The sequence below is a fragment of the Centrocercus urophasianus genome, unplaced genomic scaffold (assembly GCF_019232065.1).
Source record: "Centrocercus urophasianus isolate 14NV4802_14NV808 unplaced genomic scaffold, USGS_Curo_1.0 seq_35, whole genome shotgun sequence".
NCBI classification, from domain to species: domain Eukaryota; kingdom Metazoa; phylum Chordata; class Aves; order Galliformes; family Phasianidae; genus Centrocercus; species Centrocercus urophasianus.
The window spans coordinates 1403647-1427826 of record NW_024884922.1 but is presented as its reverse complement, the minus strand read 5'-3'; the positions used below and the strand labels follow the sequence as shown (position 1 = coordinate 1427826).

The window sequence follows — 24180 nt, the reverse complement described above, 5'->3', positions numbered from 1 at the left end:
AAATTCTTTCCATCTCAACCAGTCCTGAAAACTTATAAGAGTCGACATCACTGGGGACTTTATGAGATGCAAGGAAAAAAATCTCATAACAAAGAAGTACAAAAGTCTTGCTTTGAGTTGCTACTCAAAGTCACTGAAAGAAAACCTGTGGATACATCAAAGAAATACCCAGAAATATCAACAATATTGAAAAAATAGCTATAATTTCCCCATACACACATATCTGATAAACATTTAGCCCATGAGTTGAACTTTAAGCAGAATTGAAATCAAGGAACTTACTGTGTTAAAATTTAGGAATGTATATATGTTTGTGGCAGTGTAGAGGAATAAGCAGTCTTGGCAGCTAAAGGAGGCATCAGAAGATTGGATGAAGCTTTAGTGTGCTCAGTGAGCTCAGCCATAACAGCAGGAAAGTTGGTTCCTCTACCCATTTAAGTATTTACCTATTTGCCAGCCTATCAGTGCTCTTTTTATTCATTCATTTCTATGTTATTTTTTTTCACTGCTTTGTCTAACTCCTGTTGGCTAATTGTCCACTATCCATTACTGCAAATATCAGAGAAAATATGAAATTTTTAGATGAATTGTAATGACTTTAGCTTTTATTACTATCTCTAAATACCCCCGTAATTAAAGAAAACTTTAAGTTAGGCATTTCATGCAATATTATATAAAAGTCAATGGCCTTAATCCAATTCTCTCTGATTTTGGAGAGGCTTTCTCAGCCAGCAGTTCATAGTAAGTCCATGCACAAACATCAGAAGCATAACAGACTGAAAGGTGAAAGTCATCTTTGCTTCTCTTCTCTTCAGACAGAGGGTCTCCCCTCTGCCAAAAGATCTGACATGCAAATATTTTATTTTGTACAACATTTGGATTTATCTCAGCATGTCTTCCGCAATATATTGGTCTTTCCTGGTGCTCAACTTTCCCTCAACTCAATGACATCCTAAGTGATAGCAGAGATATAAAGTGGTCAGCCAAGCTTTCACCTCTTGTTTTACTTCTGCCTGTGCCCACTAGCAATAAATCTCTTACAGCAAGTTCCTTTAGTTCCTTTGTAGCAGGTTGGGTGTAGGACAAGGCATGTGTTTGCTCCATCTTATTCTCTTCTCCTCCTAATGAGCATTTATGCACTCACCAAAACTTTACTCCTTGCCGCAGGCTTTATTGAGGCCTGGAGCTTAGCAACATTAAAAAAAAAAAAAAAAAAAAAAAAAAAAAAGGATTAGACATTTATATGGATAATGAGAACATCCACGGTCACATCAGACTGGATAAAAATGTAGAAAGGACACAAACCTTCATGCTTTATTATAAAATCCAGCCACTAATTGCTTGGGGTTAGAAAGAAATTTTCATCACTGGGCAGCTTATTCCATCATTGTTCATTATAGGATTTTTTGTACATTACTCTGTAGTATCTGTTATTGGCACTGCCCTGTGGTTCTGCATTTCTAAATGCAAGGATAGAAATAAAATAGTAAAGCTGAGCATTCAATTGCACTAACACTGTAGAGAAGAAAAGAACATGCCAGTGCCATCCAAAGTCAGCATCTTCCAAACAATTTTCTTTTATGATATATCTCTCATTCTAAAAGTGGCCAAGAGTGCTGCAGTATTATGTATGTTACCATAGTAAGCTATGGTTATGACTTGCCATATATTGTTTAATGCCTGAATTTTGCTCTTAGATACTTTTTCATACCCAACAAAAAAAACCTGAAATGTGGGTTCAGACCATTATATCCTGTAGCAGAATGTGCTTTGTTGCCTGAAAATAGCAAAGCAGGACAATCAAAATCTGTAGAGGGATGACATCCACATCATTCAGACCCAAATAAATCTCATTAATTGTGCAGTTTGTCTACACATTCACCTTTGTGTCTAGCTATAATATTTTTGATGTTACATCTAAGCAACTCAAGAACTCCACAATCTTTGCACTATAAAAGCAGGTGCAAATTATGTAATTGTATTTACCCTGTAGTTTCACTCTTTCTTTTTCTCTCTTACCCTATCCTCTTTTTTTAATATTGCCTTTGTCTGGAGCAGGGACACACACAAAGTACCATTTGGGTCAGACTACTGAAACCCCTATGGCTTTGGGGCAAAGGCAAACAACCCTACTCACCAGGCCCCTAATCACAGCCCCATATCCTGCAGGAATTCTCTTTTTCTGTGACTTCCACTTGATTTACAGATCCACGCATTAACCCCAGAAAATAATTTCTTGCAGACAGCTCTTTGCAAGCCACGCTCTCGCCCCCTCCAAGTACAACCAGTACATAATGCCTCTCACTGCACTTCTGTGCATGGATAGAATCAACAGGGAGAAAATATTTCTTCTCCTAGTAGTATGAGTCCCTCTGGATATTTGGCCCTGTTGTGCTAATGCCTGCCCCTTAGTCTTCAGCTTGCAAAGCTATTGAATGTAGCAGTGTGTCACAACATACATTGGGGACAGTGAGCATAATCTGTTGTGCCATGGTATGGTGAGTCACTTTGTAGTAGTGCAAGGGCATTTGCCACTTCACCATTAGTCATAGTAATAGGGATTGCTCTCTTCTGCCTACACTCTTTGGTTATCAAGGGCCCAGTGCCTCTCTTGTAACAGTGGAGATCATCTGCACTTGTTTCTGGATTGCATTATGAGGGTGTAGACAAAATACTCCCTGCAAAAATAAGACCTCCTTGGGAAGAGGAAGGGAGAAAAGTGAGAGATCAAAGGGCAGTGAATGGAAAAGACAGAAGCAGCTGTCACAGGATCAGCGACACAAAAGGACAGAACTAGAAGAGGGCACTGAGCAGAGCACTTAGAAAAGAGCAAGAGATGCCCAGAAAGGAAGCACAAAGACATCCCATAGTACCCAGTGGGATGTCCAGTTTGACTAGAGCCAGGGGCAAACCCAGGGGTAGGGCAGCACTGGGGTTCCTCAGATGGAGAATGTTTTCCAGGACACTGGTTTCTTCAGTGCATTTAGTCTGGGCTGTAGTTACTGAGAACTACAAAAGATTTCCCTTAGTTCTTCATAATTCTCTAATAAACGTGTTGCCTTGTTCACTGTTCTCAGGCTCACAGTGCTACTGTTCCTGACTGCCTGCTGCTGCCAGGAACAGCTTTATATATCCTCACTGCAGACACTGCAGAAGTCCCTCTATTCACCTTTGCATACTCAGTGTGCATATGTCTGGTTTAGTGAGACAGCAAGCTTCACTTGATACCCTGCATAGGGTCCAGTCCCCTCTTGTCTCAATAGACCCCTCCCAGTGATATTAGCCAGGATCAGGGACTGTTTGTGCAAACAGAAAAAGGAACCAGCTTCCACCACCCCACTGCTTGCATTTCAAAGTTATCAGAGGATGTGACCCACGAGAATAAGAAAAGAGCAAGAAAAGAATAACAAAATCAACTGTAGGAAGGTTCAATCCCCATAACATTCAGTCCACTCATACACCATGTCCTAGAATATACCTGCCTCAGCAGCCCCTAGGCTTAGTTACTTGCTGTGGGAAATGTTTGGCTGTGTTGTATTTGTCCGCCATAAATCCCGAGATGAGCTTTCACTTCCATATTTTGTATCAGCAGTTTCAAAAGTGCAATAGTGAGCTCCTGAAACATCATTATGACTGGAAAGCATTTATTTGACCCATTTGTAACAATCTGCCACGTGCCATAAACCACACTTTACTGGTAAAATAAATAAGTGAAGGAATGCACTCATTAAAAATATAATAACAAGTTGCCATCCTCAATTGTAGTCTAAGCTACTTTAATGATGCTGTGTACTTCGAACAATCACACTGCAGACATAATGAATGAGGTTGTTTAAGGCAGTTGTGGGAGCCTTTTCAGAGCCAAAGCTTTTTCTCCTCTGATCTAGAAGAAGGTGTAAATACAAAGCTGGAACTTTGCTAGTTTTCAGAGGAGAAGCACCTAAGTAAGTTAACATCTTGAGGGGTTTTTTTTTTCGGAGGTCACTTAAAGTGAGCTCCCAAAAACATGAAGTTAAGTGCTCTGTTATGTTTAAAACCTGACCCCAATTTATATGTTTATGAGCACAGACAATGGTAGAGAAGTCTGGTCCTGGCTTTGTTGCTGAATTAGTGAATCACCTTGGCCAGCCATCTCCACCTTGTGACATTTCCAATTCTTTGGAATTTTTTTTACTTTGTATCAAGCTCTTCATGGCCAGACATGACTCTTACTGACCTGTCTCAGCAGAAGACCAATTTCAGATGGGATTGGAGGCAGGCCTACAAGGAAAATTCTGAAGATAATTCTGATTTCCAGTGATAAGCTGCATGACTTTCATAGTAAGCTCATTTGTTGTCCCAAACAAGCATCAACTATACCTGACACTGTTTCCAACTCACATGATACAACAGGGGAGCTCCCCTGTTGTGAACAGAAACAGGCAGTGGGGCAACATATCTTTGACTGAATGGTGTCCAGTCCCTAAATGGCAAAATGAGACTATAAAACACAGAATCAGTCTCTGTTTTCTGCCGGATCAGCACATTCTTTCTATTATTGCAGTTATTGTTGTGTCTGAATACGTAATTAATTACAACAGTAAACGCTGGCTTCTTTAATCACAGCATCAGCTGTCCTAATCAATCTTAATAATATGGGATCTGTACTATGGCACCCATGAATTTTAATCTACATAAATTTCTTAAGACCTCTCACAAGCTTGTTGTACGAAATGATGTAATTATGGCTATAGATTAGGCCTGTAGAGAGTGATTTAAATTGGATTTAAGAAGGTGAATAGAGCCCTCCCACTCATTTATTTATTTATTTTAATCCTACCCTTTGCATGGATTTTTTTTCTATCATTTTCTTCCCCTCCCCAACAGCCCTGCCACCCTCTGATCACCCTCCATCCCCATCTATCTCCCAGCAGCTGCAGTGGCAGAGCTGTATTCCTGGGGGAGATGTAAGACACCTCTGGGACTGTGAGAAGAATTAATGGAAGGTGTAGAACAAAAAGTTGTGGATCCAAGTGATAAAATGTTTTGGTAGAGCTTTGCAGGGAGTAGTGATGAAAAACAGGGTGAAATGGATGAAATAAAGCGTGGCTGCCAGGAAATGCAGTTATTGAAATGAAATAAAAAGTGTTGAGGGGAATATCATGTAGGTTTAAGGTTTGCTTACTCCTTCCAACAAAGTGAAATCTTATGGTGTTTAAGGGGCCTCAAATGTGCCAGACCCTGCTTTTATTTTTTAGGGGACCTCAGCACTTTGTTTCCAGGCAGTAACCATCATCTCATTTCTTTACCACTTCCTCTGGCTTCAGTGCAATTCTTCCTGATCTACACCACTGAGCAATCACAGCAGAGTTCTGCCCTTTCTCCTACAACCATTTCCACCTGCTGTACCCACATAATAGCTCCGTTGCTGATTCCACATGAGGTTACAGGCATCTCAGGAGGCACTCTTTATAGAGCATCACTTAAACTGATTTTATTTATTTTTAACAGCATGCTTCTTACTGCCACCTCCATTCTTTCATTGTCTGACTAAAGTTAAATGCCAGGTCTAACACTAGCTGAACATCCCCTTAAAAAGTTGGACTTAAATCTAGAGTTATATGAGTAGTAAGAAAACTTCCTGGTTTTAATTTTAAAGCAGTGGTATTTCATGCTGACTTGGGAAATCATCCTTAGTTTTTGGCATCAGGCAGAGGATTCCGAAAGTGACATTAACGGATCTACTTTCTTTGAAGGACTTGGGAGTCATTTCTTGACTTCTGCCTAATGAATAAGTGCTGCCTTCGTTAAATTTATATTTATGGCCATATAGTAGGTCATTGGCTTGTTTTATGTCTCCAGGTTTATGGAAGGTTATCTGCTGTGGTCACCTTATGGCATCTTGGCCAGGATTGTCTTGCAAAGCGACAATCGTATCTGAGCAGAATTTTTCCCATGGAGATATGGAAATTATCAAATTAATATAGAAGCTATGTCCAGGGATAAGGCTCTTGCCCTGAGCTGCCAAATGAAGTTACTATTAGTATCTGTTTTCACAGTATACCTATAGCTTGCCCTGGCAAGGCCAGATCTTCAGTTTCTGGAAAGCACGTCTACGCTAACTTCAGTGGGGCTGACATGATTGATATTTGTTCCCTGGCCTCTCAGGAGCCTCTCTGCTTTTTTCACTTTATTTCACCAGCTGATCCTCAGCACGTACATTACATCATGTAATAAAGAGCTGAGTGAAAGGCTCAGGATGCAAAAAGTTTACCCTGTCTTGAATTTCGTCTATCATTTTCAAGGGATATCGTAATTATTACTTCTTGCCACACAACTAATATTTACAGTAATAGAGAAACTGGATAGGGAGAAAGGGTTGGTGAGATAAGGTAACTCTCCTTCCTCAGTGTAGCATGATTATATTGTCTGCATCTTATGAAGGAATAAAGCAACTTTCTCTCCTGATCTCCTCGTGTTGAGCGCAGAAGTGATTCATATCTCCCCATCACTTTGAATTTTAGTATGTGATATGTTCCAGCCTACAGTAACAAGCAGCCCCTGGGCTAGCTCTGAATCATAGGTCCCTTGTACATCTGAGCCCCTTCTGAACTTCACACAGGTCACTAATACATAGGAGGGCTGTCACTTTACTGAACGCAGTATGGCCACAGCTTCCATAAATGTTTAATCTGTGCCTAGAGGTTTCTGGACCAATACCAACCATTGGCTTCATCTACACTACTGCTGGAAGCACAGGCAGTTGTGCCCTTCACTAAGTTTAATGAATCCAGCACAATGAGCATGACTGCCCAAGCTACCTTAGCTTTGCACTGGGACACCCAGCCTGCTCTGTGTTCCCTGTACCCCTTGGCCTTGCTGGCCATTACAGACACATACATTGTACTGAAATTACATCTTCATCTGCTTCAGAGCTAAGGAAGATGAGTACACAGTGAGCAAAAGTAATCACTTTTGTTTTTAACAACTCCCAAGTTAAAATCCTGCAGTTGGTGACCCACCACAATTGCATTTCCAAGTAGATAAGATAGGTTGTGAGGGTCTGAATAAAACAGAGATATGCAGGTTGGGTTTTCTGCCTCCACATGTCATCTGGTGCTGCAACCCAAGGTGCTTTCTCCTCACTCCTTTCCAAGAGCATCCAGAGACTGTTCGGACACTGTAGCAGTCCTGCATGTCAAACCAGCTGTGAATACCTGGCATTTTCTTTACTTATGAGTACATGGTTTTCAATTTTGATCAAAACTGACTGAATCAAGGGAGAGTTTTACTACTGACTTCTAAAGATATCTTTTTAGATATCTCTATCACCATCAGCCCAACTATCTCCACCTTAACCAATTTCAGATTGTTATAAGTTTTCTCCTTGCTTTTGGTTTCACTGCAATCACCTACAATATCCTCATCTTCATCTGCATTCTTAGAAACATTGTTATTTCCATCAGGGGCATCTGAGAACTCTTCACAAAATGCTTCAGTACCACAGTCTCTGATTGATGCTGTATGGTCTAGTTTTATTGGTTCAGCAATAACTGAGTTTGGTGCTTGATTTCTTGAATGCCAGTGTCTTCATCATTAGCAATGTTATCCTCTTTCTTCTCTACCTCTTCTGGAGTTTCCATGACTTCCTTCACTGCAGAGGAATTTAAGCTCTGATCATATTCATTTTCCAAGTCACTGCAGTCTTCGTTGATCAGCTGAGCTTCAGGAAGTACACTGTATTATATACCTCAGATTGTGGGCACTCAGTACCGCACTGATTTCCATCATATAGCTCTCCATCATATAAGTCACTATTTGACATTTATTTAAGCAATGACTTAAACACTGGATCTTCCCTCAGAGTCAGTGGAGAGCTTTCACTTGGGAGCAATAAATGGCTTGGGACCCCTACACATAGAATTTGGGTTATGAAGAATGTCAGTCCTTGGCAGTGAAGGAGAAAATTTGGAGACAACTACCGAAGAAAGGTGACCAGTAACTTCTGGTTTTGGTGCTCATGCTAGCTTTGTGATTTCTGGAGAAAAGAGAGAAAAGTCACGTTAGTCAACTTGATGTCTTATTAAAGCCACCAGTATATATTCTTTAAAGTCTGTTGTAGACTTTATCTTATACATTATATTTGTCTTTTATAAAGCTGAAGGAATCCAGCCAATAAAAGGCCTGTTCTGAAGAGAGAACTGCTACAGCAGTGAATATGTACTGTGCTTCCATGTGGCACTTCAGCTATTCCAGGGAATGTGGTGCTCATGGACTGGGTTAGGTTGAGGTTGGACTTGATGATCTCTGAGGTCTTTTCCAAGCTGAGCAATATTATGATTCTGTGATTCTATGGTTTAGAGTCATCATGAAACAAAGCAGCCCCAGCACAGCTGGAGAGGAAAAGGTGTACAGCTGCAGAGCCAAAGGTGTGTCACACAAGTTGAGTAGCTTGGATGCTTTCCTGTGCAACCTGCTCTAGGCAGCCTGCTTTAGCAGAGGGGTTGGACTAGATTATCTCCAGAAGTCCTACCCACCCTCTATGATTCTGTGATTCTATATACTACAAGACAGGAAGTCATTCTTACTGATGAAACAGTCTCTTGAGAAAGAAACACCCAGTTAGACCCCTAAAGTCCTAAAGATGCAGGGAAATAATGAACTCTAAAAACTTTGTGTGAGAGGGAAAAAGGCTGTGCTTAAATGCTTGTTGTTCCAAACACTTTAAATAAAGCATTTTTCCAGTTTTGTTATTTAATCTTGAACATGAACAGTGATGTTCAGTGTATATTTCCTACAGAGAATGGCTTGGTTACAGTGGTCAGAATGTGGTTCCAAAGACAGGCGAGATGCCAAGGGATGGGGTAAGGAGAGCAGCTCATCAATGAATCAGGAGGCCCTGTTCAGTTCCTAGCACTGGCACAAAAGCCAAACAATGTAATGCTCCTAAAGCTGCTGAAAAGTGTTCTCTCTGAAAAAGTGGCCAGCCCCACTGGGATTTAATCCATGTTAAAACCTTAAGCTCAGAGCTCAGTCCAGCAAAAGGTGTTTAACTGTGAGGAAGATTTTATTCTGATCCAAACCAAAATTAGAAGTGTCAAGTTTCCTTCAGGAAGAGCAAAGCCTGCAAAGCCCAAGAATTCATAATATAGCTTATTTGGAGGTTTTTGCCATTATTCTGTATGGGCAGGATACAGCCTCAACAGTAGCTGTGAGAATGGACAGTTTCCACATGTGCCCACCTAAGGCAAGAAAAAATGAAAAGGACTACAGTTGAATAGATGTCATGCCATGGTTTTTCCTGTATCTACAAAGAGGCAGGCATTGCAAATTGTCAGCATGTCAGAAAAGAAAATGCATGCCCAAATCCATTGTCAGCTTTTACACTATCTTTCAGCATGGCCTGCAGACTGAGCCATGTCACAGACATGTTGTTGGAATGGACACACTGGATGAAATGTTCCCCAGCCTTACTGCTATCATGCAGGACATCAGTCAGGTGCTCTGCACCAGCCTGCACAGCCCAGCAGCTCAGGCTCCTTCTACACCATGCTCTCCTGGAGAGCTGATTTGTGGTTTCTGACAGGCATGACCTTCTGATCCAACTAGACTAATCCAGTGCAGAGAACAAAAACACTGTGAGTGTATCTCCTGAACAACAAAGAGAATTTCTTTGTTTAGCTCTATAAGCAGGTGGGTGCCACCAAGAAAGGGCAGTTGCCTTTAGGGCAGACACAACAGATCATCTCTTTTGCTTCAGACTTCAATACTGTGGTTCTTCTTTAAAGATTTGCTCCCTCTACCACATTTCCTTTTTTATTTTCCTCAGGATGTTCCTTCTATTTGAGAGCATATAATCTTGGTCTCTTTAGAGGGTTCAAGTTAGTAAGAACCATTCTCCCAAAGGAGTGCAGGAACTGCTGCGTCACTCAGCCTTTTGTAACCATCAGTTTTCTTCTAGAGCAACATGCTCAACAGCCTGTTTTTAGAAGGAAACAATTCTGAACAGAGGTTAAAAAGAATAGACATCAGTCACTTCCTTCTTCAAGAAAGCAGGAGTAAAAGGAGAAGAGATTTTATGTTTTGCAAGCATTTCTTATAGTTTCCTGGAGCATCTGCACTTTAACTTTACATCTCTATGATGCTTCTACTGATCTCCAGAGGTTTTAATGAATTCTCCTCATGTTCTTTTGTATGAGTGAAAATCCTTACAGTAATGCAGTGCTTTCCTGTTTTACACAGATGCTGTGGGACCTGACAAAAGTCAGATAGCGATTCAACCCACCAACATCCAGCCTAAGTCTACAGTCTCACCTGTTTCTTCCTGTCATCACCCCTGGAGATCTAGTTATATCATAAGAATAGGATCCTCCAAGACTTAGCTGGACAGTTGTATTTCTCCCCTCCATGTTTATTCTTGGTTTTAGCCTTCCTCTTTGCATGCGGGGAGATAAGTATACTAGGAGACCTTACAAACCATCATGATCAATGGTAATCTTTGACATTTAAGTCAAATCTGTAATAATATCAGTTACAAAGCATTTTGTCTGTTTTCTTCAGGTCATGGCACTCATTTTCCACCTAGTCACACATTTTGGCTGTAGCCAGTCTCCCTCCTTGGGTAGGTCAACATCTACACACCCTCCAAGCCTTTTCCATCAGCCTTCTTGTAGGAAAGAAGAAAGTGGGAACTGATGGGGGGAAGCAGCAGCTCCCTAACAGAACATCCTAAAAGTACGAAGCCAGAGGGATTGCATGAATGTAGAACTATGCAGCACCAATAAATACAAATTAAACTCATAACAAGAAGTGAAATATTAGGGCCAAGGTGACATTTGGACTGGAGGTTCAGCCAAGCTTTGCTTTAAATATTTTATTGCTGCAGATAAAGAAAGAGCTTATCCAACACGTTTCTCTCTCTTTCGCTTGCTCTCTTTTTCTCTCCCTATGAACCAAAGGGGAAAAAAAAAAAAAAAAGAAAAAAAAAGTATCTTAACTAGCTTTGGTTGTATTTGAGCTACACTTCAAAGTTTCACAAAAATAAACAGTTTTAAGGGGGAGGAATGCACACTTGTAAAGAGAAAAAATGCACTTTGAAGCCAGCAAGGGACTGCGTGCTCTACGCAGAGATTCACAGCATCCTGCCTGGAGCAGACAAGCAGTGTCCCCCTCCCCTCTGAGGAGCCTCTCCTCCCTTCAAATGGGGCTGCCTGGCAGCAATGGGTCTTTTGAAGGAAAGTCAGGATAGCAGGAGCCAGTGCTTTGTTCTCTTCTCCTTCCCCCTGCTATGCTCCTGTTGTTTTCTGCTCTGATTGAAAGTTTCATGTGCCGGTAGCTGTCACTGAGATCTGAGTCTGCACAGCACCTAGCACAGCATCAGTCCTGGATTAGGATGTGGGCTCTTTGGGGTTGACTGCAGCAATGCCAATAATCTACATGATTAGAGGTGGGCTCTGAAACTTGAGAAATGTGGAGAAGGGTTTGTTTGCCCTGTGCAGAGTCACACAGGGACATGCAAAGCTTGAGGACAGAGCTCTCCTGGACATCATGGGGGGTCTGCACCAGTCCTGTCTTTAGAATGAGATGCTCCACTGCTGGGATCCTCAGCCTTTGGGTTTGTCTGTCTCACAGCACACATTTCTTAGGGAAAAGAAAGGTTCAGCTGAGGGCTCTGGGTGTGCTGGGCCCAGAGCAGAGGAGTTGAGGGGAGCCTGATGGCAGCTGCAGCTTCTCACAGGGAGCGGAGGGCAGCGCTGAGCTCTGCTCTGTGTGACAGCGACAGAGCCTGTGGGAATGGCATGGAGCTGCGCCGGGGGGGGGGGGGGGCGGGGGGTTAGGGAAAGGCTCTGCACCAGAGGGCGGGGGCATGGAAGAGGCTGCCCAGGGCAGTGGGCACGGCACTGAGCTGCTGGAGTTCAAGGGGTGTTTGTACATCACTATCAGATACATAGTTTGAATTTTGGTTGGTCTTGTGTGGAGGCAGGAATTGGACTCAATGATTCTTGGGGTCTGGTTCAAGTTGGGATATTCTCTGATTCTATTTCTCTGTTTTAATCCCTTATTTCCTTCTCTATTCTGTCTCCACAGCGCAGAGTCCCACTGCAGCAGACCCCTTGCAGCAAGCCTACGCTGGAGTGCAGCAGTACGCAGGTCGTTAGTATTAACACTTTCTCCCAGTAAACCTTTTTCTTCTCTAAATTCTGTAAACACAGCTAAGGGGGCTGTGGGAAGGGAGGTGGATCCTGAGGTGGGGACACCTGACAGATCTTCAGATTCAATTTGCAGTATCATGAAAACAAACCTAAGGACCCACAGCACTGGGGAATGGCTCCCAATGAGCTTTACCTTTGTGCAGCTTCACTGACAGAACTGGACCAGGCCTCCCTAGAACGTACAATGAGCAAGAGAAAAATCAGACCTCTTGGTTTGTGGCCACTTTGTGTTACAGAAGATCTGGGGGTCTCCTGAGTGCTGCAGTGAGCAGGGCAGATGGGCAAACAGACCCTGCCGAGCCACTGCAGCAGTGCCTGGCAGGGCACAGTCAGTGTATGTCTGCATACGCCTGTTTTGTAGGGTATGTGTGAACTCTGCTGGTTGTGCATGTGTGAGACACCCCAGCCCTGGCTAGTTCTGGTGTGGCTGGAGGTACAGATTCGAGGCTTGCCCTAGAAGCTGCGTATACTCCTGGTTTCCCAGCAGCTTCTCCATGACCTCCAATGGGCAGACCTCTCGCTCTCACGTCTCTGTGTATGCTGAGCAGCTCCTTTGCAGTTGATGGACTGACACCAGCCAAAGTGACCCGGTGCAGACCATGACCCTGCTGTGTTCAGCCTCCCCTTGTGAGGTGTCCATGGCCAACACTGCAAGGAAGCTGCCACCTCAAAGTCATTATTTCCTGTGGTAACTGGAGCAATCATGGGCTCCCGCTGAGGAATGGCTATTATTTCATGTCAGTGCTGTATCTGGAAACTTAATTTAATTCTCCATGTAGGGCTTCATTTGCCGGTATTTTAGTTATTGTCATTTATTGCTTGTGAGGTTTGATAGATGGGAAGCAGCTCAACCCTTTGAGCTGTTAATTAACCCCTCTGCACACACATGGCCCCTATCCCCCTCTCTCTGGGCTCACAGGCGACCCGTACTCTGTATTTTTAGCAGCAAGGCACATCATCTACCATCTGTGGTATTGAATGGCTCCCCTCGTCTGCTTGGTGGGGGAGCTGAGGTGGGGAAAATTGTTTAATTGCTGCACACTGTTTCCACTGTGTTTGTGTAGAAGACTAAGTGTCCATAGACGTGAAAGGAAATGTATATCTGAGAATGCATGCAGAAGTGTGCTTCTGTGCATATTCTGTATAGAGTTAGAGAGAGTGGGAATACATATGAACTGTTATTATAAGCATGTGTATAAATCAGAGTGCAAAAGAAAAACATGGACGTGGACATGTACTCTGCACATGCCTGTCAGCACAGGCATCAATACACTGAGCTCAAGAATGAGTGTTTTTCTTGTACTTCCTGGGATGGTTACCCACCTCTGGTGGGGGAGATCTCATGGATCTCCATTTAGACTGCCATTTAGATCACATGGCTGTTCCCAGTGCTTCTGCTACAAAGTTGAAAGGAGAATGGATGCTCAGAGATGAGTGCTACTATCTGAAGCACCACTGTGACACTTCTATTATATCTCAGACTATACAAGGCACCTAAAATACATGGGAAAGCCCGTCTCCAGCTTCTTGTGATTGTTTGATTTGAAAGTTTCTTGCTTCCCAGAACTGAAATCTATCCTTTTCTTCTCTCCCTTTCTTTTCTCTACAGCTGCTTATCCTGCTGCTTATGGCCAGATTAGCCAAGCGTTCCCACAGCCACCTCCCATGATACCACAGCAACAGAGAGAAGGTGAGTGAGTGGTCTGTTGTTTTCGCTGCACCCAGCATGCCATCCCCTCTACACTGGTTCCCCTCCTCATACACCTAGAGAGCATCCATTAAATGCCCCATTGCTTTGAATCCCTGGTCCACTGAGTCGTTTCTCAATTTCCATATGTGGCGTTACTGGCACACTGCAAACATCCTCATGGGAAATTTCTGCCAAGATCTCCTAAGATCCCAGGGAGAGGAGCATGCTGATGTGCAAGGGCCATGGAAAGGCCTGTTAGCAGTGTGGACAATAACCTCCAGTGGGGATTGTTAAAGACAGCCAACAAGAGTAATTGTACTGGAATAAAGAATTTAATGGGAAACAAATAATGGTGATCATTCATTAGAAGCCAGTAATGTAATTTCAGACACCTGCTATTAAGTGGAGCTGATTTAGTCCTTTCAGCCTCCCTGGAAACACAAATCAGCCCTTTTTAGAGAGTAATATCTGTATGAGGATGAGATTATTCATGTAGCAAAGATACCTGTTTCTTTACATTGACTACAAGAGGAGCCTGACTTATGTACATGGGACAGGATAGTTGCACTGGAGACAATGAAAGCATGGATAGATGAATCTCCCACTGTTGCATGTGATTGTTTTGGGAGGTATCTGCATCATGTAATGCAGAGCAACCAAAGACTTCCTTAAATAAAGAGAGGAGTCATTTATGTTTGCTTTACAGCCAGTAGGGAACAGTAGGAATCTCAGAGGCAACCTGCTCAGATAGCCCCAACCATCCTCCACACTCTCTTTGGACAAGAAGCTGCTTTCCTAAGTGAGGCATTTAAGTCTGATACTTCAGGTTTGTGTAGGGACCCTCATTTTAAATAATTATATTTCAACTTTTACTCCTTACTAGATCACTAATTCAGATATATTCTATGTGTGTTGTTATATATATAATTACATTTAATATTTTAATACAGTCAGAATAAAATGAATCAAGATTAGACTATCAAACTAAAACATCCTGATGGCCTAGAACTACTTTGGGGGAGAAATCTCATTTTGTGAGAAAATTAGAAATGTCAGCAATTCGATCTAATTTGGAATTAATTTTTTTCTGATGTCAGAATTTCCTGGGGAACACAACTTCCAGCTCCTGATTAGCTCTAGTACACATCCCTGCTGTGAGAACAGATGCACAGACCTAGCGTATCATTACTGAGATGTTTCCCCCATGCTGAAGGACTTTGGTTTTTATTACTTACCGGGGCTAGATTAAGCACAGGACAAAATGGAGAGCAGATCATTGCTTAACATAGCATTATGCCAGGAACAATCCAAAGCAAGGAATAACTGTTGTGCACACTCCGAGCACCATTGCCCAAAGATCCCAAAGTTCATACCACACGGTGTGTCTGTGGGTTGAGGGTGAGTATCACCCATTGGACAAGTTATCTCATAACTCTTTGCTCCTTTCCATAAGCATCTGATATTAAGAATGACTGGGGGCCAGGTATAGGAGAAGAACCACTGATTCAAGGTAGGCAGCCATTCCCAGTGTCCTCCATTTTCACGTAGTGCTTATCTGCTGTGGTTTTCTCTACTGTTTGCTAGAGGGAGAATCTCTAAGACACAACACTGCATTTTAGCAGTGAGTCAAGACCTTCAAACCTCTCTACCCTTTAACAGGAAGATGTAGCAAGAGGGAATTCTAATAATAACAATACTCAATGCTGAAAAGAGTGCTTCATGTTTGCAAGGATGTGCGCAAACATTGATTTATTAATGAACCTATCCTACCACAACAACAACATTGATGATCACATTGTTAATAATGATGCTAACTCTCAGCTCCTGAATCCTGGTTGGATAACAAGCCCAGACTGCTTGGCTGCTGCATAATTCCTGTAAAGATTAGTCATTGCTTCCACATGAGCGCTGAGGCTGTTGGCAGCTGATGGGTTGCACAGGATGGAACAGATCCAAAATTGCCAAAGGTAGAGACAAAGTCTTAACTCAGACCATGTCAACCAGGCAAAACTTGGGGGTAATTTCAAATTTGTATTGTATTACTCATCTTGACATAGTTTAGGAAACAAAGAAGTACACTTGGATACTAAAATAAAGTAGGGCAGGTTTATGACTCTTGCATTCACGTATGCTGAGGACTAAATAACAAGCAAAGAATAGGCAACAAGTTACAGCCTCAGAGTGTTCACTGATGAGGTGAGGTATATTCCCACTTACTGTGCATCCAGACAAAAGGCCACTTGCCAACTTTGTACATTCGTATGGGGACACCTCATTTTTAATTACTCATATTGACAGTTGACATCCAGAAATAGGTTGGGACACTGTTGTCCATCTTAAGTAACTTGCCGCAAGCTGGACAGTGATGAGCATGGGCAGAGCAATGACTTAGCAATTCAAATCTTACCAAGCCAAATCAACACAGACTCAGAACAGATCTCTCTTCCATATGTTCCAGTGATTCCAGGCACATAAGTTTCTGTTATACAGCATGGTTTGCCTGTCATATGCAAATCGTTCATAAACTGTGTGTTCCTTACAACTTTTATTTCTTTTTGTCTGAATCCAGACTATCTGTGCTTCCAGTGTATTAATGAGCAGAAATACCTATTACTTAAAGCAATAAAACTAGAAGCCGTGGTAGGTGTCAGGATAGAAATGAACCTTGATTCATAAAATGTTGCAATGGTTAGATTTTGAGGTGACTTACAGCCCTTTAGAAAACCAAAGTAAAGTGCTTAGTAAAGAATTTTAGTATTATATTCAGCCTTGAACTGCCAACTGTACCTATCCTCAGTGATCCATTAACTCAGTCCAGAATAAGACCTTTCTCTTGGCAGTTAAGTTTTCACTAAGATTTTGCCATACCAACAGTAATCTTGTTCCAATGATCTTGATCCCTTTAAAACTCTTTGCATAGAACTAACTTAGCGCTTCATAGCATTCTGAGTAGAACAATAAATGCATTCAGTCTTTCAAAAATATACACATATGCAGAAAGGGATGGCCACATGCATGATTATGTCATCTACTGTAGACTGACAGAACTAACTTGACTCAGGAATACGGGAAAAACAAGGTAGAGAGAGCTTGTTTTGTGAATTCTTTACCCAAGAGTCTAACTGTGATAGGTAACTTACGGATGGATGGGTTTAACAAGAAATTGGTTGTTAAATTCTAATGGCAGAATTTTCATATGTGAGGATGGTAAAACAAATCAAACTACCCCAGGTTGTTTCTCAGTAGCAGGTGGAGTTTTCAGCATTAAACTAGCAAAAATCCTCTGGAGCTGGGAATGGAGTGAGTTTGGCCTTGAATGTTTGAGTCAGAGTGGGAAGCCACAGCATGGGTTTCAAAGCCACACTTCAAAACAGAACTGGGCTTTGGTCTCTGCTTTCTCACATCCTTCCTGGCCTTTTTCTTTTGGTGTCCAAGCACTGTTAGACAAAGCTGACTTTAAGATGAGCTAAGTGCTGTTCTCTCCTTGAGTCCAGCCTCCAAACCTAGTGTGGATGAAGTTGTGTGCTTCTGATCCACCTCGTGCCTTAGTAGGTATTTCTCAGCGCGTGCAGGCAGAATCTCTCTACTCATGCACAACACAGCCAAGACCCCAGGAAATACAGCTGGCATTTTTGAAAGAATTTGCCAGTTTTACAGAGCAAACTGCTGGCTCTGGTGATGTCAGTGGGAATTTTGCCACTAATTGCAGTAAAGCCAAGATTTTACCCATTCCATAATAATGCAGATCTCAAATCCCACAGCAGAAGCGCTCTGGGGCACATTCAGATGAAGAAATGAAATTTTCCCTACTATTCTGGACCATGGTCTTCTCCTGGGCAGCATTTTCTCAGCTCTAACAGACACCTAAGGGTGTTGGTGTTTGTTTAACATTTTCAGACTGTTTCATATCTAGCTTATTGTGCCAGTAACTGCATTGTATGTAACTGAACTGCAGAAAGGACTGAAGAAAGGATAGTCACTCAGTGGGGATACTAAGGAAGAGGCAGACAGGAGCTGAGGGGAAGAATGAAAAGTTTGGCATGAAATAGGGGAGCCTGAGTGTGGGCCACTGAGTTTCAAAAGTAAATTAGTTATGCAGATGACTGGGTGACTAATTGGTTAATTATCCCACTGTACCAGTTTCCCCCCCACTTGGAAGAAACTCAGTCACCATCCCCATGACCTCTAGGAAATGCACGAGATGCAAAGGATCAGCTGTTCCTTCGTGACAGTCCTTTTAGCAAATTAGTGGGGAAAATTGTGCTTAGCAAATATTCATTAGGGCTTCATTTTCCATTAATCCAGAAGGAAATGTGGAGAGCCTGTGACTTCAATCATGCTGAGGCCCAGGAATTTTAATGAGCTTTAAATGGGCATCTGTCAGAATCCTGACTTCGCCTTACTTCTCCTGCCAGCCGGGGGGATGAATAATGGCTAATAAAAGGTGGGAGCATCTAGGCGAACTCCTCTCTCTAACAGGAAAGGCAAAGTTGTAATTTGCTGTGTTACAACACCATAATTATGCCCCAATGAAGAAAACAAGAGTACTAAAAAAACCTTTTCCTTCTCCACACTGTGCCCCAGCTTTAAATGGGGGAAAGTAGGCTCAGTTAGGTCACAGGGATGTAAGCACAGGAGCTGAGTGGAAGAAGGGCATCCCATTTTGCTCTTTCCTCCTACCCTCAAGGAGAATGCATTAATTCCCCTTCATTTGGACCCTGATGAGCAAACCAGAGCTGGAGTTACCTGTGGAGATCACTGTAGACCTGGGCAGCAGTTGGAAGTATCCCTGGAAATAATCTCCCCCACCCAAAAAGTCCTACCTCCTGAGACTCCACAGTTCTTTGCTGGTGACTTAAATGTTTAGGGTTTTTTTCCAACAAAACCACTTGTACACAAATGTGTAGTGTTGCACACTGTATGCAGTGATACAAATCATAGTGTAAGCCAGAGGCAGGTCCTACCTCAAAATGCAATCAAAACAGAACATTTTCCATGCCTTGACATAAACAAAAAGACATTCCACTGAAAGTCTTCTCTGGATATTTGTTACAGTAGTGAGAAGAAAAAAAAAAAAAAAGAAAAAAAAAAAAAGAAAGAAAAAAAGACAGTTCCTGTCCCAAAGTCTAGGATTTTGGATTTTAATCCATCTATCATCTCTTTTGAGGAACCCTGTGGAATGAGACCAAACTGTCTAGATTATGGGGAGTCTTTGGAGTTAGTCATACTGTGGGGACAGAATGCAGAGTTCTACAAAACAAAACAAGTCCAGGGTCTCTGTATTTTCCCTTCTACTGGTATCTCAGTCTTCACAGGAAACAAGAAAAATACTGAAACACTTGGGTGCAGTCCCAGAGAAGTAAAGGTTAGGGGGTGGTCACCCAAAACTCTACAGATTAAATGAAGTACAAAGAGAGCCAAGAACTGGATGTATTTTCTTTTTTTGTTCTTTTCCTCTACTTTATTTTTTCCATGGCCACGAGTGCTCCTGTATTCTTCTGATTCTGTGTTTTATTCTGGTGTTTGTGCTAGGAAGGTTAGCATAGACACATGGCGACTTTCTGAGTTCCTAGTCTTCTGCTTTCTTTGTTCCTCTTAAAGTGTCTTGAAGACCAACATGGGAGAATAAGGAAGGGTTCTTATGATAGATGTCACGTTGCTAGACATGGAGTTTTACGAAGAGCTTTCAGTCTGGAAAAGAGGAGGCTCAGGGAAGACCTTATTGCTCTCTATATCTACCTGAAGGGAACTGTAGCGAGCAGGGGGTCAGCCTCTTCTCTTGTGTAACTGGTGATAGGACTGGAGGGAATGGCTTCAAGCTGTGCCAGGGAAGATTTAGGCTGGGCGTCAGGAAATACTACTTTTCTGAAAGAGTGGCCAGGCAGTGGAACGGGCTGCCCAGGGAGCTGGTGGAGTCACCGACCCTGGAAGTGTTCAAGGAACATTTGGATTTTGTGTTGAGGGACATGGTTTAGTGAGAACTATTAGTGGATGGTTGGACTGGATGATCCTATAGGTCTTTTCCTTGGTGTTTCTGTGATTCTGTGAAGTGGTAACAATAAAAAGATGAGCCAGTAAAACTTAGAAAGCACATCCCACACCCACTGTTTCCCAGGTGAGACACACTGACGAGCCGTTTCTTCAAGACCCCTAAATGCAGGCCAGGCTCTGCAGACTGCTTACTGACAGGTATCCCTCACCAGTCAGAGAGAGGAGATACAGCAAAATAAATCCCACTGTGTGCTTTCTCAAATCCCACTTACTTCTATTCATGGTTCTTATTTTTTTCTTGACAGGACCAGAGGGCTGTAACCTGTTTATCTACCATCTGCCCCAGGAGTTTGGGGATGCTGAGCTGATGCAGATGTTCCTGCCTTTCGGTAATGTCATCTCCTCGAAAGTGTTTGTGGATCGGGCGACAAACCAAAGTAAATGCTTTGGTGGGTAAAGATAACAAAACAATTAGATTCATCCAGGAAAGGGCTTTCTCTGAATACTTTACCTTTCAACTGCTTTCTTTCTGCTTAAGCTTTTATGATTTCTCTCGATTTATTCCTGTCAATACTTTCCCCCTTCCCTCTTTCTCTCCTAATTGTCTCATGCTCAGAATTGTATGCGCTGCTTACATGAGGTGAAGGTTTGGCATCTCACCAGCAACTGGGTGCTGCAGTTGCTGGTGGTGGGGTGGAAAATATCTTGCCTCATAAGGGGAGCTGAGGAAGGTGCAGAAAAGACTAAAGCACCTGCAGCAGAATGGAGGAGGGCAGGGGGTTAGATGAAATGCTGATGGGGTCAGCAGTGGGAGCATGTGGCAGAAGGAGAATTTCTATATCTAAGACAAAGCAGGAACAGGTCATGAAGTCAAAGGGAAGACAGAGCTTGAGGAGCAGCTCTCCAGCAGGTGTGATACATTAAACTGCAAAGGGACAAAGGCTGAACAACATTAGTTGAATGCCTGTAGGAATGGCTGCTCAGTGAAATGCCAGCAACCATGCTCTGAACCCACCAGACCTGAGCCAGCGCTACAGCACATACAAACAGCCTGAGATCACCCTGCGCCTCAGCTGGGTTTGAATAAATACTGCGCTCACACAGCTCTGGGCATATGGCTGGCTCAGCTCCACCAGCTGGAGCATGAGTGGAACACAGCCTCAGCTGCATGTGGTTGGCCAGACAGGGACACCCCAGTCTGCACCCACAAGGTTGGATCAGCCTGCCAACAGCTGTGTGGTAACATGTTTCAGTGAGATTTCACTGTTTGCAAAAGTGTTACTATGGAAGGTCCTTTCAGGCAGTGCAGCAGCAGGCGGACCTTGCCACCCTGCCACGTGGCACTATCCCACTGGTGGACTGGGGATCTCTCCCATCCTCATGCTCACCAATGGGATGTGAAATTTCTTGTTCTGTGCCATCCAGTACTCCTTGCAATTCCATTAGAATTACAGTGGGACAAACTATTGCTTTTCTGTTCCTGTTACCTGCAGCTGATCTGGACTCTGTTTCTCAGGCAAACTTCCAGAGTTAAGACTTGTTGGAGTTTCATTTGAATTTAAAGTCACTTTCAATCTCCACACTGCGCTTTCCTTCTGTGCTACTTTCCCCACTCCCCTCCCAGATAGCCCACCTCCCAAAACTCCTACTTCATTTCTTGCTATGGTGCAAGACAGACAACACTTCCAAGAATTTTGTGCATCTTCTCTGTGCACAGTTTCTCATTGCCCTCTACAGAGGGTCAGACAAGGTTGCTCTTTGATTCTAGAAGTGTTTTTCCCTGGTGTGAGAAGACACAGTAATTCCCTTCAACATAGTCATGGGATTCCTGTACTCCCAAACACTGGAAGAAAAAAAAGATACTGGTTAGAAGAAGCAGTTGGAAAGTTTAGATGAGAAATTACAAATTATCTGTACTCACTCCAGAGCCCACCTTCTTTGTGGAGTTTTAATCATATAAAAGCTCATAACAAAATGAGCAGACCAGCACAGCTCTAGGTGACATTGAAAACTAGGGCTCCAAGGATATCAACAGGTTAGAAACAGACCTTTGGGAGTGAAATTGCTATTCCTATCATAAATAATATTTAGGAGAATACTGTGCTTAGCTCCTCTCATAACTGGCAAGGAGAAAGGCAAAACTAAACGGAGATGTGAGGTGAGAAACAGATTCACTACATCTTCTCTTATCTCAAAACTCTGGCTGCAAGGCTTCATGAGGATTATAACACATACCTAGCTTGTGGAGCAGTTGTGGGGCTGGCTTTATTGCCACTTTCGAGGTACTTTGAGGTTGTGGCTGAGCAGTGATCGGGGCATTTTAGCACAGTTTTTTCTTAAGCATGAGTCTTACTGGAAGAACCTAAACCACAACTTGTTTAACGCAGTAACATTTGATGCTGATGTTAGATTGTTCAAGCTTGAACACAGGAAGGTGCACTGTGGATGTACAGACTCAAGACCAAGCAAAAAGAGGAAATAGAGATTGCTAGTTGATTTTAGTCATCTTATATTAACTTCTGAGGCACAAACATTCAGGTTCAGTCAGTTTCCCAGATGTCCCAGGTGTCAAGACCCAATTTTCTCTGACTTTTGCTTGCTTTTTTTTTTTTTTTATAAAGATACTAACAGCCATGTACAGCACTTCCAGAAGGACAGAAATGGCAGAAGTGCAGGTAGCTAATTATCACAAGTATGTCACTCTGCTCTTCAAAACCTCCAACCCTGCTAACCTTCAAGTTTAGAGCAACATAAAACTGTGGAGGGTATTAGAGATAATTTCTCTTGCTAAGTCCATTGCAGTTGATGCTGGTTTTATTGTTCTGAAATCCTACCTTTTTAAAAAAGGAGAAATCATTTTTTCCAAAAGGATTTTTGTCAACTTTGAATGTAAGAAAACTCTTTCCTTTTTCTGCTTAAACATTTCCCAAAACTCAACATGTAAAAACATAGCATTTGCATTCTGTTTTACCTTTTTTAACAAGCCAGAGCTCTCCAACTGGTAGCCTGGGGGGACAATACTGTCGTCTGGCCCCAGAAAGATATTCCACCATTATATGACCTTTTAAAATGTATCTGCTATGCAGATCCCAAGTAAATTGCTCTAACAGAGTCTAGCCCCAGGTTGTAGAGAAATTGTCAAGAAGTCCTGCTTTTGACAAACTTAAAAAATTCCATGGAGAAAAATCTCACTTTTTTTTTTTTTTTTTCTCCCATGGAAAGAGAAAATTCTTCATTTTCTGTTCTTCTGTCACTGTTGAACTACTATTAAGTAGCCAACCCTAAGCAAGTGAGTCAGGAGAGCACCATCTCAAAAAGGAACTTTTATTCCTTCCTGTTTGTCTCTGAACCTGCACTTCCCCTGCACTTTCAGCACAAAGATGGAAGCATTATCTCCTTTAGCCACTGCTGGAAGGGCAGGGTTGGGGAAGACATAGAAGAAAATGAGACCAGTTACAAACCTTTCTCCCAGTTTCCCAGAGTCCAACATCCTGCAGAAACTCATTAATACCTGTGTGCACTAAAAAAAAACACGCCCTGCTCATAGAGCCTTTGACTTTCTGAGTTCAGTAGCAAACATTGTGAAATTCAGACTATGGCAAGAACTGATTTCATGCAAAAAAATGTGAAAGTGATCAAAATATATCTGTTGTTTACCATAGCAGGTCTGCTTGCTGCAGTATATGAGATTGCCTGAGAAACAAACCTGACTTCTCACTGAAAAACAGTCATTTAAAAAGGGAGGCTTTTTTGCCTAAGATTTTCCTCTTGCTGCATGCATCCAGTCTGGACCCAGATCCTCCCTTTTCTCCTACTGTTTTTCAGATCTCTGGCTCTTATTTTCCCCTCTATCCTGATGCAGCTGAAATGTGTCCAAATACACACCATGCTCCTCCCTTGCACTCATCACCACCCTCTCTATCCCCATGGCCTGAGCCTTCATCACACTGACCATATTAGCATCTCCTTGGGATTCCCCTCAGGCACTGCCTCATCCACCCTCTTGTATTCAAAATTATTGATTTCACTTTCACAGCCCTTCACCGTTCTGTCCTTCTCTCTCCTCTCCTGCTAGCTCTTCACTCAATGCTCAGCTGATATTTTTAGCCACTTTAACCACACACAATTGTTTTACCATCACTAGGCCATGCTATCCTTTCCCAGTAAAATGGCAGGGCCACCATAGGATTTGTTGTCTAACTTAAGAAAAAATTACACTTAATTTACCTTGCTTTCTGGACAGCAGTTCCCAGTCTCACAATAGACTGATCTGGGTTGTCTTGCACAGGGACATAATATGCCTGATCA

General features: G+C 42.5%; 1 protein-coding gene across 1 annotated transcript in view; it reads left to right on the top strand.

The window, feature by feature from the left end:
- The window catches only part of CELF4 (CUGBP Elav-like family member 4), a 265017-nt gene extending 244688 nt beyond the window's left edge, over positions 1–20329 (top strand). The window contains exons 7-9 of the mRNA XM_042831131.1: positions 12067–12129; positions 13801–13881; positions 20178–20329. Coding sequence (XP_042687065.1) covers positions 12067–12129; positions 13801–13881; positions 20178–20329 — 296 coding nt within the window. The remainder of the gene's footprint in view (positions 1–12066; positions 12130–13800; positions 13882–20177) is intronic.
- The last annotated feature ends 3851 nt before the right edge of the window (positions 20330–24180 follow it).